Source organism: Solanum verrucosum, unplaced genomic scaffold, assembly GCF_900185275.1.
Source record: "Solanum verrucosum unplaced genomic scaffold, falcon-dt-bn FXZP01000060.1, whole genome shotgun sequence".
Taxonomy (NCBI): Eukaryota; Viridiplantae; Streptophyta; class Magnoliopsida; order Solanales; family Solanaceae; genus Solanum; species Solanum verrucosum.
In genome coordinates this window covers 5296801-5311418 of record NW_026020129.1, presented here as the reverse complement: position 1 = coordinate 5311418, position 14618 = coordinate 5296801, and the positions used below count along the sequence as shown (strand labels likewise).

Here is a 14618-nt window from a genome sequence, read left to right as displayed (position 1 = left end):
CTTCAAAGGATTTTATATATTCAGAATTCAAATTTGAAACATTTAATTAAGTAAGGAACAAATGTTGCATACATGCTGCGCGCACCACATCCGTTGATGGTCCTTAACTTCATACTTCTATGTAATGGAAAAAATAATGGAAAATAATTAATTTAATAATATAATATTAAAATATATCAATCTTATTTATGCTTGAAAGTAAAAAAAACAAATCCAAACCAGAACATGCTTAGTTAAATTCCAACCATACCTGCAAAAAGGTTCATTGCCCATACCCCATAGTCTTTAAAGTCTTTAGACTTGATAGACTCCTTCACATTACTGCATAAGTATTGCCCTTTTCCTCTCTACTTCTCCACAAACTTGAAATTGTCGGTATGTTTCTAAATACATCTATATAACAAAGCAAGTCTAGTTTTAGAATCTTCTATTTTACTTCACAACACTTCTAATATCTATTTTGTGCTTTTTTTTCACCCTATGTTCAATATTTGTTTTTTTTTGGAATTTAACTAATCTAGATTTACATAGAAAAGTTCTGCTTCAGGAATAAAGCGCTCTATACACTTCGTCTACACTTTGCTTTCTATGGCAACCATTTTTTGGAATTTGTAAGAACTTTGCGGAGACAAAATTTAATATAAACTAGCTTAAAATGCAACTCATCTCCTAATGAAAAAAATACAAATGATCTTCTTTTTTTAATTACCATCAAAATAGGAAAATTAAAATGATATTTGTAAAAGTTGGCCCATAGAAAATTTCAGTATTTCTCACATACGGAGGATGCTGAAGAATATTTTTAATGAAACTTCTGGACTGCAGGTATTGGTAATTGGATACACTATAATGTTTCAATTATCAAGATTTTCTTCTATTTCTTTATTATATTGTGTAATACAACAACATATGGTTCTCCAATTTTAACTAATATTTCAATTCTTCTAGCCAAGGAGTTCTTGATTTCCTAGACAATAATTATTTAAAGAAACGTTTCTAAGAAGCAACCTTCTGATTTTTCAGATTGGCTAGATTCGGTAAAGTGGACCACATTCTCTTGTTTTGTTATCATAAAGATTGGCTAGATTAGGTAAAGTGGACCACATTGATGTTTGATAAATTGTCTGTTATCTTAACAAAAAATCTTAATTGACTCTTCACCAACCCTGTAAACCCAAAATCTCAAACAACTTCATTTTCTAGTGTGGTAGCCATGGATAACGGGAGCAAGCAACTGCACGTCCTCTTCCTTCCTTACTTCGCCACTGGTCATATCATTCCATTAGTTAACGCCGCCAGGCTATTCGCCTCTCACGGCGGCGTCAAAGTTACCATTCTCACTACCCACCACAATGCTTCCCTCTTCCGATCTTCTATTGACAATTCCCTAATCTCTATCGATACTCTTAAGTTCCCCTCCACTGAAGTTGGGTTGCCTGAAGGGATTGAAAATTTCAGCTCCACCTCTTCAAATGAAATCGGGGGTAAAGTATTTCACGGAATTTATCTTCTGCAGAAACCAATGGAAGATAAAATTCGTGAAATCCATCCTGATTGTATCTTCTCTGATATGTATTTCCCATGGACTGTCGATATTGCCCTGGAGCTCAAAATCCCCAGGCTATTGTTCAACCAATCTAGCTACATGTACAATTCCATTCTGTATAATCTTAGGCTTTACAAACCTCATGAAAAACTCATCAATCAGATGGAATATTCCAAAAGTACTAATTTCTCGGTTCCGGATTTACCTGATAAGATCGAGTTCAAGCTATCGCAACTTACAGACGATCTGGTAAGGCCTGCGGATGAGAGGAATGCTTTTGATGAATTGCTCGATCGAACCAGAGAATCTGAGGATCTAAGCTACGGTATCGTTCATGATACTTTTTACGAGCTAGAACCTGCCTACGCTGACTACTATCAGAAGATGAAGAAAACCAAATGTTGGCAAATTGGTCCCATTTCCTATTTTTCTTCCAAATTATCCCCAAGAAAAGAACTGATTAATTCTTCTGATGAAAGTAACTCATCTGCCGTTGTTGTAGAGTGGTTGAATAAACATAAGCACAAATCGGTCCTCTACGTCTCTTTCGGGAGCATAGTTAGATTCCCAGAGGAGCAACTCGCTGAAATCGCAAAAGCTTTAGAAGCTTCTACCGTCCCTTTCATTTGGGTAGTGAAGGAGGACAAATCAGCAAAAACCACGTGGTTACCGGAGAGTTTGTTCGATGAGAAAAAAGGTCTGATTATTAATGGGTGGGCGCCGCAACTAACCATCTTAGATCATTCAGCAGTAGGAGGATTCATGACACACTGTGGATGGAATTCGGTGCTTGAAGCTATCATCGCTGGGGTGCCGTTGGTGACGTGGCCAGTGTTCGCTGAACAATTCTACAATGAAAAACTTGTGGACGTTATGGGGCTAGGAGTGAAAGTAGGGGCAGAAGTACATAGCTCCGACGGAGGTGTTGAGATATCGAGCCCTGTGTTAAGAAGCGAAAAGATAAAAGAAGCAATTGAGAGGTTAATGGAAAGTCAGAAAATAAGAGAGAAAGCAGTGAGTATGAGTAAGATGGCTAAAAATGCAGTGGAAGAAGGTGGATCTTCATGGAACAATCTTACTGCACTTATAGATGATATCAAAAATTTTACTTCTTCTTCATTGAAGATCATGGATTAACAGCTTAAAGTTTTGATTAGGGCTTGGCATAAACATCGAGAAATCGAAACACCAAACTGAATCGAATTATTTTGGTTTCCATATTTCGGTATTCGATATATATTTTCATAACTTTTGGTATTTTGGTTCGATTTTCGGTATGTAATTTTGTATTATTCGGTTTTCCGAAATATATTATATTGTATTATTAATATTATTAATATTAAATAATAAATAGGCAAAATTAGGTCAAACTTTTCATTTTTCAGTTTTTACTTTTCAAAGTTTTCACTTTTCTTAGTAGCCACTAAGGTTGGCAATTGGACAGGATTTTTTCCAGTCCGGTTCGATTCCGATCCGGTTTTCGTACCGATAAGTCCAGTACCGATTGAACCGCTAAGAAACCGGTCTTATAGGTACCGGAACCGGTTTGACTACTACTACTTTCAACCCAAATTACAAATTAAAAGGTGTTGAAAGAATGGTTAAAAAGATTTATGCAAATTTAGAAATTAAAGATGATGAAACTCCTAATGTTGAAGATTGTAAAAGTAGCATATATATAAAAGCTAGAGAGTTATATAATACATATAAATCTATGGAAAAAAACATTCCAATAGTTGAACCTACATCTTGTAGGCCTAGAAGTGATGATACGGATGATTGGAAGGATGATTATCTTGAGCTTGAATCATCTACTAATAATAATTTTGATTTATATTTCAATCAGGCATGGGAAAAGATTAAGCATGAAGAAGGACAACTTCAAGCTCCAATATTAGTATGGTGGAAGAATCGTGAAAATTAATTTCCGACCCTTGCTAGGATTGTTCGAGATGTGCTAGCAATTCAAGCATCATCGGTTGCTTCGGAACAAGCCTTTAGTGCGGCGGGATTTATGATTGGAGATCATCGATATTCATTAGCAAATGATAGTTTGAAAATATCAGTGTTGTTTCGAGATTGGGTCAATGCCGAAAGAAGAAATATCGGACTACCACAATTAAATAGCCAAATAGAAGAGGAAATAGATGAAATATTTGGTGATAATAGTGATGATGACATGGAAGCAATAGAAGAAGAACGACAAATACAAGTTCCAAAAAATGTTTCTTTTGAAATGATACAAAAGTTATGAAAAGTTTTTAAAAAAAGTTTCAATTGTTAGTAGTTAGTAGTTAGTACAATAATTAATATTCAATACCTAGATTATGTACTCTTTGTCCCTTTCTAATATTTGTATTGTACAATTTATTTATTTGAATAAATATACAGCTATTGGCCTTGATTTTCTTTTTAAATAGTCTTTTATATTTAATCCAACTATCCAAGGCATTTTACAAATTTAATTTTCAATTATTTTAATATTAGTTTAAACTTTAAACTTTAATATAAAATTGAATTTTAAGGTTTAAACTTTAAATTCTATATAAACTTTAAACTTTAAATTCAAATTTTCAATATAAACTTTAAACTTTAAAGTTTAAACTTAAATTCAATTGAAACTTTAAAGTTTAAAGTTTTAATTGAAGTTTTTTAATAATATAATATTATTAATTAATAATATAATATTATATAATAATTAAAATTAATAAAAAAATAAATAATAAAAATCGGTACACAATGATCCGGTAAGAACCAGTTTCGGTTCGATCCAAATCGGTTCCTATCTGGTAACTAAGGGACCGGGCGGAACCTTTGGGAATTTCCGGTAAAATCAGTTCCGGTAAGATCCGGTTTCGATAAATAAATCCGGTAACGTGTTTCGATTCAGATATCGGTTTCGGTAAAACTGGTCTTGTTGATTCGGTTCTGTCCAATTGTCAGCCTTAGCAGCCACATATCACTCACCAGTCACTTCCCATGTTAGTTTTCACTTTTCAGCTTCCAACGTTCCAGTTTGGCCTATCCATTTCCCAGTCTTCCAGCGACCGACAAATCAGTAACAAGCCAAAATGCTGTGGAAGAAGGTGGATCTTCATGGAACAATCTTACCTCACTTATAGATGATATCAAGAATTTTACTTCTTCTTCATTGAAGATCATGGATTAACAGCTTAAAGTTTTGACTAGGGCTTGGCATATCGAAACACCAAATCGAACCAAATTATTTTGGTTTTGATATTTCGATCTTCGGTATATATTTTCATATTTTTTGGTATTTCGGTTCAATTTTCGGTATGTAATTTTGTATTGTTCGATTTATCGAAATATATTATATTGTATTATTGATATTAAATAATAAATAGGCAAATTAGGTCAAACTTTTCACTTTTCAGTTTTTACTTTTCAAATTTTTCACTTTTTTTAGCAGCCACACATCACTCATCAGTCACTTTTCGTGTTAGTTTTCACTTTTCAGCTTCCAACGTTCTAGTTTGGCCTATCCATTTCCCAGTCTTCCGGCAATCAACAGATCATCAACAAGCCAAAAATGTAATAGAAGAAGGTGGATCTTCATGGAACAACCTTACCGCACTTATAGATGATATCAAAAATTTTACTTCTTCTTCATTAAAGATCATGGATTAACAGCTTAAAGTTTCGACTAGGGCTTGGCATAAACACCGAGAAATCGAAACACCAAACCGAATCGAATTATTTTGGTTTCGAGATTTTGGTATTCGGTATATATTTTCATATTTTTTGGTATTTCAGTTTAATTTTCGGTATGTAATTTTGTTTTATTCGATTTACCGAAATATATTATATTGTATTATTAATATTAAATAATAAATAGGAAAAATTAGGTCAAACTTTTCACTTTTCAGTTTTTACTTTTCAAAATTTTTACTTTTCTTAGCAGCCACACATCATTCATCAGTCACTTCCCACGTTAATTTTCACTTTTCAGTTTGGCCTATCCACTCCCCACGTCTTCCGGCGATCGATCGATCAGCAACAAGCCAAAAATGCAGTGGAAGAAGGTAGATCTTCATGGAACAATCTTACCGCACTTATAGATGATATCAAGAATTTTACTTCTTCTTCATTGAAGATCATGAATTAACAGTTTAAAGCTTCGACTTAGTAATATGCATGCAAGAATGATACTCTATCTCAAATGTACGTACTAGCACAACTTAAATGAGCTATTTTTGTCTTTGGCGGTAGACGGATAATACTATCTCCATTCACTTTTAATTGTCATAGTTTTCTTTTTTTTTTAGAGTCAAACGATAATAGCTTTGACTAACATTTTATGATGTATTATTCCATCATATTGATATACAAAAAAATGGAATTTATAGTACTTTTCGTATAGTTTTTGAATATCTAATTTTTTTGTTTAAAATATCGAATTAATATAATCTAATTTAACTTTGAATATTAGTCAAATTGACTTTTGAAAAACGCAACATAACAATTAAAAGTAGACAGAGAGAGTATGTACTAGAGTTGTAAGAAGAATATTATTGTTGGTGGTTTGGGAACAATTGATTTAAAGATTATTTGGTAGAGTGTATAATATAATGTTGAATAAGAAGTATTAGTAATATTGGTAATAGTTACGATAATGTTATTAATTATATATTGTTTGATTCTTTGTATTAACAATAAGTCTCGTGGAATTTTTATTAAAAAAATGTTAATTTATAAAAGTACCTCCCACACTTTTTAGCTTTGGGAAATGAGACATATTTTGAGAGGTATTTGAGGGATAGTTATGTCGTAAATATCCTTTGTATTACTATTACATGAAAAATTCATAGTATTGGTAATACATACCTCAATACACAATAAAATGTATAATTAATTTGAAAATTTAAATATTCAAACAACTATTCTTTGAAGTTAATTGTTCATTTGTTTCTTTAAGCTCCGTTAGTGATTGGACCAAAATCACTCATATAGATTAATTAAAGGTTAAATGTGCTTAGTAAAATATCATGAGGATTAAATTCGAAATAAGGTAATAAAACAGAGACCAAAAAATGTTATTTTTCCTTTACAAAAACATCCCCCATAGATGAAAAGGATGTATCAAAAGAGTTTAAGGAGTTATTTTTTTATCATTTTAATTTTATCCCAGAATTGGCTATCTCAGAATTATTATTGAACAAACAACACAAATCTCACTAATTTAGGACCTAATTACGTATCTTTCCTTGTGTTAACAAAATTACAGTTTGTACCATATTTAATTTGTCAGATACATGTAAATTGTAATTATATGTACTTAAAAATGGAATGTAACTTAAATGCTAAATTTTAGAAGTAAATCATGCGTCTAACAACTTTCCCCCCCCCCCCCCCCCCTTTTTTTTTTTACTAAATCACCATTTTTGAGTTATATCTTTTATTGAAAGATAATAATTTTTCGGTAATATATCCTATAAAAAAATTTGATATTATTGTATGTAGAATAGATTTTTATAAAAATGTATATAGATATTTTTTTTTAATCATGTATCTGAAATTGATATAATATATCTTAATGTTTCCGATCATTAAAAGAGATATTTGCATTAGACTTTATCAAAAAAAAATTATCGCACTTCTGATTCACACCAACAGAGTAGGTTAAAAACTAAGTAGTTTAATTAATTTGCTTGCAAATTGTATCTAAACAGTACTGTACTTTCACATTTTTGAAGTCTTGAAAAATTAATTATGAAAAAATTGAAACTATAAATATTTATTTAAATTCATAACTTTTAAAGTAGATTTATGTTTATTATTTGTATAGTACCCACTAAAATTGTTGAAGATATTTAACTATGAACCCATAATTTAAATAAGGCGATGAGCTCAATTATTGGAATATAGTCATGAATTCATGAAATTAAAATGAGAAAAATTTATAAGTGCAATTACATATTAAAAATAAAGTCTAAATCTTACATTACAAATTTTTAGTTCGAAACACAATCCGATATACACTAATATACATTCGTATACCATGATATACAAACTTTCATTTTAGTCTTTTATAAAAATATTTTGAAAAATTGATATACAATATTATACACACAATATACAAGATTATACAAATGTATAAGAGATATTTATACACTCATATATAATAATTACAATGTTATATACACTATTATACAAATCAGAATTTAGTCAAACTTCAGCCGTTGATTTCTCTAAAAAAACAACAAGATGGAATCTTCTGAAAAATTGTGGAGACGTAGGTTTAATGCTGACCTATCATCCATAATAGGTGAGATCTCATGAATTAATTACAACATAATTTGATTGAGCAGTTGCTCTTTGTGATTTTTGCTACATTGATTGCATCTGGAATTTACAATTTTTTCAAAATTGTGAATGAAATTTTGAACCAATTTTTGTTGTATTGAATTAGTCTCATCGAGATATATTATTTTGGTATGAGTTTGAATTCTTGGGAGGTTTGGAGGGGATTGTTGCCCCATGACAACTCTCTGGCCTTAAAGTCTCCCTTAGGGATTTCTTAGGGCCAATTGTAACCATTGAAAATCTTGACTAAATTATATAAGGTAATTTTATGAATTACAAAAGAGTGTAGTTATCTCAATTAAATTTATGAATCTATCTTTAATATTATTGACTAGATATATCTATACTACATTAAAAGTATGAACTCCCAACATGAATGTTGAATTACTATAATATCTCTCACTTAGGTTGTGACTTTTTTAATGAGTTGTGACTTTTCCGATATGCTGTGACTTTTTTCAAAGGGTTGTGATTTTTCGATGAGTCGTGACTTTTTCAATAGGTTGTGATTTTTCCAAAGGATTGTGACTTCTAGGAAATGTCATTTTTTCGATGAGTTGTGACTTTTTTCAAAGAGTTGTGATTTTTCGGTGAGTTGTGACTTTCAAAAGAGTTGTGACTTTTTCAATATGTTGTTACTTTTCCAAAGGGTTGTGACTTCTCGAAAAGATCATGATTTTTCAGATAAGACACAAAAAATACTTATTCGTACAACTCTTTGTTGACTATAAATAGATGGGCTTCCTCTCATTTTCAACTACAATTTTTTTAATCTCCTATTCTTCTTCTTGCATTTTAAAAAATTTCATGTGATTTATTGCCGTTGAGTGAGTTCAAAGTTTAACGGAATATGAGGTACCACTATTCTGATGAAGTAAATCGTTCTATCCGAAGAGGGTACATTCCATAACCTCGAGTATTTGAGGAAAATAATGCTGATGATATAGTAATTATTTTTTTGCTTAAAATATATCTGTATGTAATGTTCCAATATCTAAAGTTAACATGATGTAGTCTAAATTCATTTGTTTTTGTTAACAATTTTTCTTGTGATGTAAATATATGTTTCTGAACATCTTTTTCCAAAATTATTAATCTTTTCAAGAGTGAAAATATGTGAGTATATATGAATCATTTAAAAATTTATCAATTACAAAATAAATTTTATATTTTGTAATATGGAATAAACATTTTCATTTTGTCCCTACACTACATCTATTGCACATTAATCCTTTCGTTATACCATTATAAATTCTCATAGTTATTATTATTGCAAATGTTATTCACACTCTTTAACATTCTTTAGTTATAATATTATGAATTCTCATAGTTATTGCATTAATTATTTCTATCTTTCATCTTTTCTTGTATTAACCTTTGACCAATAATTTTTCATATTATTACACCGCCCCTATATATGTGATAACACAATGTTGTTATTTTTTCTGGGATGAATCATGCTTGATTATATAAATTGAAAATTGTTTACAAGTATATGAACTACATATTTGTTGGGTGTAAGATAAACATGTGATTATACATATGATTTCACAAATAGAATATATTCTTTAATTTTAATTTTTAATTTTTTGGGTAAAAAAAAGGAAACATTTCTCAGTTAACTATGGACAGTCGAATAACTATTTTTGATTTATGTATACAACCAATCGAGAAGTCAAATATGAGAGTTAACAACAAGAACGTCATTTATTATGTTATTATTGATAAAATAAAAATTAATATACAAAGATTAGTTCTAAAAAATAAAATATAGTTGTTCTTTTTACATGTTCATATGACATTTAAACAGATTAACGTGGAATACACGTGCAAAGCACATCTGGTTAGATGACAAGAAAAATACACAACAAATATCGTCTATAAGGTAATATTACTGAGATACGACTAATTACATGATTAAACCTCATCAAATTGAAATAAATATATGCATTATTGCATTTAACTAATACATTTTTTAATTGATCATCTTTATAGATTCGCGTGAATAAGAGATATATATGACAATCTATATTGAACATTCAAAAAAAAATCTGCAATATTATTTTGGGCAAAGTTTATTATTCAAATCTTCACTTAAATAAACAATACTATTTACTATAACATATATTTTCTGAATTGATAATCACGTGCAACGCAAGTATCGAAAAACTAGTTATGTAAAATGAGCTAGAATAATTTATGTTGTCAAAGCCTGCATGCACGTTCTGATGAAAACAAATTAGTTAAATTAATTAAAATAAATAATAATTCAAATGTCTAAGTAAAATTTACGACTAAGAAATATCTCTTGGCATGACTTGGTTAACCCAAAGAGAAAATGTGGGATGACTTTACAAGAAGTGGGATAAGAATATCCAATTGAAAATTGGGATCTAAAAATAAAAACAAAGTAGACAAACAAAAAGTAGGAGGTGGTCCCTTTGGAAATCAATATGTGATCATCTATCAATCCAAAGTAATGGAACTTCTAGGGGTTTTGCAGCTTAGGTCTGAATAAGTTTCATTACCCATTCCTTAGGCTATAGTCTTTCTTTTAGGCATTCAACATTGAAAATTAGTAGTTCGATTAATTTGAATTCATATCAAATAAATACATTAAAGGAGATAAATCGCTCTTTATTAATTACATAGCATTTTATTTTTAATATATATTAATTTATAAGATAAATATTTGAAAGTATAATTGATCCAAGCACATTGTCAAAATGTGCAAGTTTTTAAATTTAGACTTTACCAAATTTAGCCACAAACATATTGATATCTCTTTTTCATCTCTCTTCCCTACACACTCAAAACACACACACACGCCTTTTCTTTGCACATTTTATTCTTTGTTCATCTTTGGCATTCTTAAATGTGATTTTATTACTATAGAAATTTGGTGATAGCTAAGTCATTGGTTGTTTCTCAGATGAGGGTGATTATTGAAGCAATTGGTGCTAGCGACAGTCTAATTTGTTTGCTTGGGTTGTTCAGAGTGAAATAAATGGTCACTTATGTATACTGAGTGTATAATATGGTACATCAAGTTTTTAAATATTTTGTAGAAAATAAAATATGAAAGCTTTATATATTTATTGTATATCGAATATTTGATATTGTATACCAATTATGTTGTGGCCTATATTCTTGCGATGTAAGTTAGGTAATTGTATATTTTTGAAAAATTTTCATAATCTTTTGTATTCTTGTTTTGTAATCTGGGTGTTAGCCTCTATAATTATACGAAAAAGGATCATATTTGCTTTTGTACTATTCAAAAAAGGTTATTTTAACCCCCCCAAAAAGTATATTTTTCCTTTATCATTTAACTTTGAGTACATATTTTTCTTTAGACGATTAACTCTCATGTTCTTACCCTTATTATCTTATGTGGCGTCTACAATCTATATGGATATGTTTTTATCTTAATTAAATTTTTCCCTCATATCCACCCCAACTAACTCAATAAATTCATTTCCCTTGAGATGATTAAGCTCAAGTTTATCGACACTTCTTCAATGGTCTACATGTTTTTAGTGCATGCCTTCAGAGTCTTGCATTTATTTTGGGTATTTATTTTGAGCAACTTTCACCAAACATAAAAATCATATTTGTATGTTATAGTTGTAGTTTGCATAATTGCGCTCCATAACAAATTTTATGTTTGCTATGGAGTTTTTGATTTGTATAATTCACTAGATACATCTAATTTTATATAAATTGTTCAATTTTGTATAAATTCATTTATACATTGTAATTTGTATAATAAGATTTGTATTTGTATAATTATAAGTGTATAGGACAAAAATATATGTATTTGTATTTGTATATACACTTTTTTCTTGCTTTATACAAACACAAACGCATTTTATACATTTGTATACCGAATGGGTAATTGTATACCGAAAATGGTTAATCGTATACCGAACCAGATAGAAAAAAATGGGATGTTTGTTGCGAATTACAAATAAAATAAACTATGACTATAGCATTTAATTTGAATTAATAGTTTGTTATTTCATACAATTCTCCCATAAAAGAAACTATGGCTATAGCATTTAATTTGAATTAATAGTTTGTTATATCATACAATTTTTCCTTTTAAAAACTATATGTGGAAAGACCTGTTTACAGCCCATAACACAGTTGAAAAATGAAAAAAATAGTAATTAGACAAATATTTCTACAATATTTACTAATTTTCTCCATGTTTGGAAATATTATCTCACTAGTTAATAATTTCATATCAAATTTCAAATCAAATACACCTAAATACATGTATTTTTGCTATCAGATACACTAAAATAGAGAGAGGCGAGCGAGATCCCCAGATACATGCAAATCAAACTAGAACATATATCTGGATACAAGAAGCAGGGAGAGAGGCAAGCGAAAAAGTCAGCTACATGTGAATCTACTTGGATACAATGTATCTAGAACAAATGACACATAATTTTGACTTCATGTATCCAAGACATATGCATTTGAACACATCTGAATACGTCAAATACATGTATCTGAAATCCAAAAATTGATAAGATTCGTAATATTACAAACTAACCTGAATCTAAGTAATTAGCTCATAAGCTAGCTAGTAAAACTTCTGTAAGTTACCCTTGAAAATTACTCATGGAAGGATGAAGCAATGAATTGAAGTCACGTGTTTTTTGAACAATTTATAAAGCTGCATATATACTAAAATTACACCTTGCCATTTTTACGTGTAAATGTAGATGGTTTATTCGATTTTACTATTGTTTACCATCTTTTCAATTTTAAAAGTAGATGGTCTATCTTTTTTAAATAGAAAATTGACAATTTTGTGAGAGATCAATTTATTAAGACGGCAATTATTTACCGTCAAATAATTCAAGTAAGCAAATAGCAAACATGACAATAAAATTGTTCTTTCTCCTAACTAGTTAGAAGGCCATAAAAAATATATTGTCCATCAATTATCTACCCAATTACATGAAATAGAAAATCTCATAATAATCCAATAGTATAATTGGAAAGAAGCTTTTTGTAGAATTTTAATTCAAACACAAGATGAGATAGGAAACAATGAACCAAACAATTGATAAAAAGTAATTTTTATACTACTAACCCCAACGTTACTAATCTTTATGTTATTAAGTACCAAACAATCCCTAAATGTGTTACCAAAGGCTATAACTTGTCTAGAATGATGAGATAAATGGACCCAACATACATCGAAGTCATAGGAAAATATCTAAAATGTCATTAGGTTAGTTGTGAAATTATGATTATATCCTAGGTCGTCCTTTTTCTTCATTCTCTTTTTTTTCCTATATTTGGTGTGAGTATCGCATTAGAGTTTGATTATTTTGAATTCTCGTCACATAGGGTCACATTTGGGGAAGTGTTTCCTTCAAAGAATTTTACATATTTAGGACTTAAACTCAAGACCTCTAATTAAGGAAGGAACAAATGATGCATACCTGCTGCACCACATCCGTTGGTGGTCCTTAACTTCATACTTCTATGTAATGGAAAAAATAATGGAAAATAATTAATTTAATAATATAATATTAAAATATATCAATCTTATTTATGCTTGAAAGTAAAAAAAACAAATCCAAACCAGAACATGCTTAGTTAAATTCCAACCATACCTGCAAAAAGGTTCATTGCCCATACCCCATAGTCTTTAAAGTCTTTAGACTTGATAGACTCCTTCACATTACTGCATAAGTATTGTCCTTTTCCTCTCTACTTCTCCACAAACTTGAAATTGTCGGTATGTTTCTAAAGACATCTATATAACAAAGCAAGTCTAGTTTTAGAATCTTCTATTTTACTTCACAACACTTCTAATATCTATTTTGTGCTTTTTTTCACCCTATGTTCAATATTATTATTTTTCTTGGAATTTAACTAATCTAAATTTACATCGAAAAGTTCTGCTACAAGAATAAAACGCTTTATATAAATGACTTTCATTATCTAAATTCAAACTTAAAATCTCTAATTAAAAATTTACAGGTACTTAGCACCCCACCACTACCTCATGAGTGGTCCATTTTTATCTTCGAACACCTCCCCACAATTCCCACCCACCAAAGAAAAAATGAAGCTAAAAATCAGCACACATTCAAATTTTAATTTATTGTAATTTGTATACACTTCGTCTACACTTTGCTTTCTATGGCAACCATTTTTTTGGAATTTGCAAGAACTTATACATCATTTGCGGAGACAATTTAATATAAACTAGCTTAAAATGCAACTCATCTCCTAATGAAAAAAAATACAAATGATCTTTTTTTTTGTTTATTACCATCAAAATAGGAAAATTAAAATGATATTTTTAGAAGTCGTCCCATAGAAAATTTCAGTATTTCTCACATACGGAGGATGCCGAAGAATATTTTTAATGAAACTTCTGGACTGCAGGTATTGGTAATTGGATACACTATAATGTTTCAATTATCAAGTTTTTCTTCTTTTTCTTTATTATATTGTGTAATACAACAACATATGGTTCTCCAATTTTAACTAATATTTTAATTCTTCTAGCCACGTTGTTCTTGATTCCCTAGACAATAATTATTTAAAGAAAAGTTTCTAAGAAGCAACCTTCTGATTTTTCAGATTGGCTAGATTCGGTAAAGTGGACCACATTCTCTTGTTGTTATAATAAAGAAAATGACTAATAAACTCCCATACCTTGAGGGGTAGGGGTAGGGGTAGGGGTGGGGGTGGGGGTGGGGGATAATACATA

At 29.9% G+C, this 14618-nt stretch overlaps 1 protein-coding gene across 1 annotated transcript; it reads left to right on the top strand.

Moving 5' to 3' along the window:
• The first annotated feature begins 1195 nt into the window (after window positions 1–1195).
• Window positions 1196–2883, top strand: LOC125826918 (nuatigenin 3-beta-glucosyltransferase-like). Its single transcript, XM_049506270.1, has one exon. The coding sequence runs from the start codon at window positions 1214–1216 to the stop codon at window positions 2681–2683; it is 1470 nt and encodes a 489-aa protein (XP_049362227.1). The 5' UTR covers window positions 1196–1213; the 3' UTR covers window positions 2684–2883.
• The last annotated feature ends 11735 nt before the right edge of the window (window positions 2884–14618 follow it).

What these genes read in the sequence shown, in the direction of transcription:
- LOC125826918 (XM_049506270.1), top strand. Translation starts at nt 1,214, where the DNA reads ATGGATAACGGGAGCAAGCAACTGCACGTCCTCTTCCTTCCTTACTTC.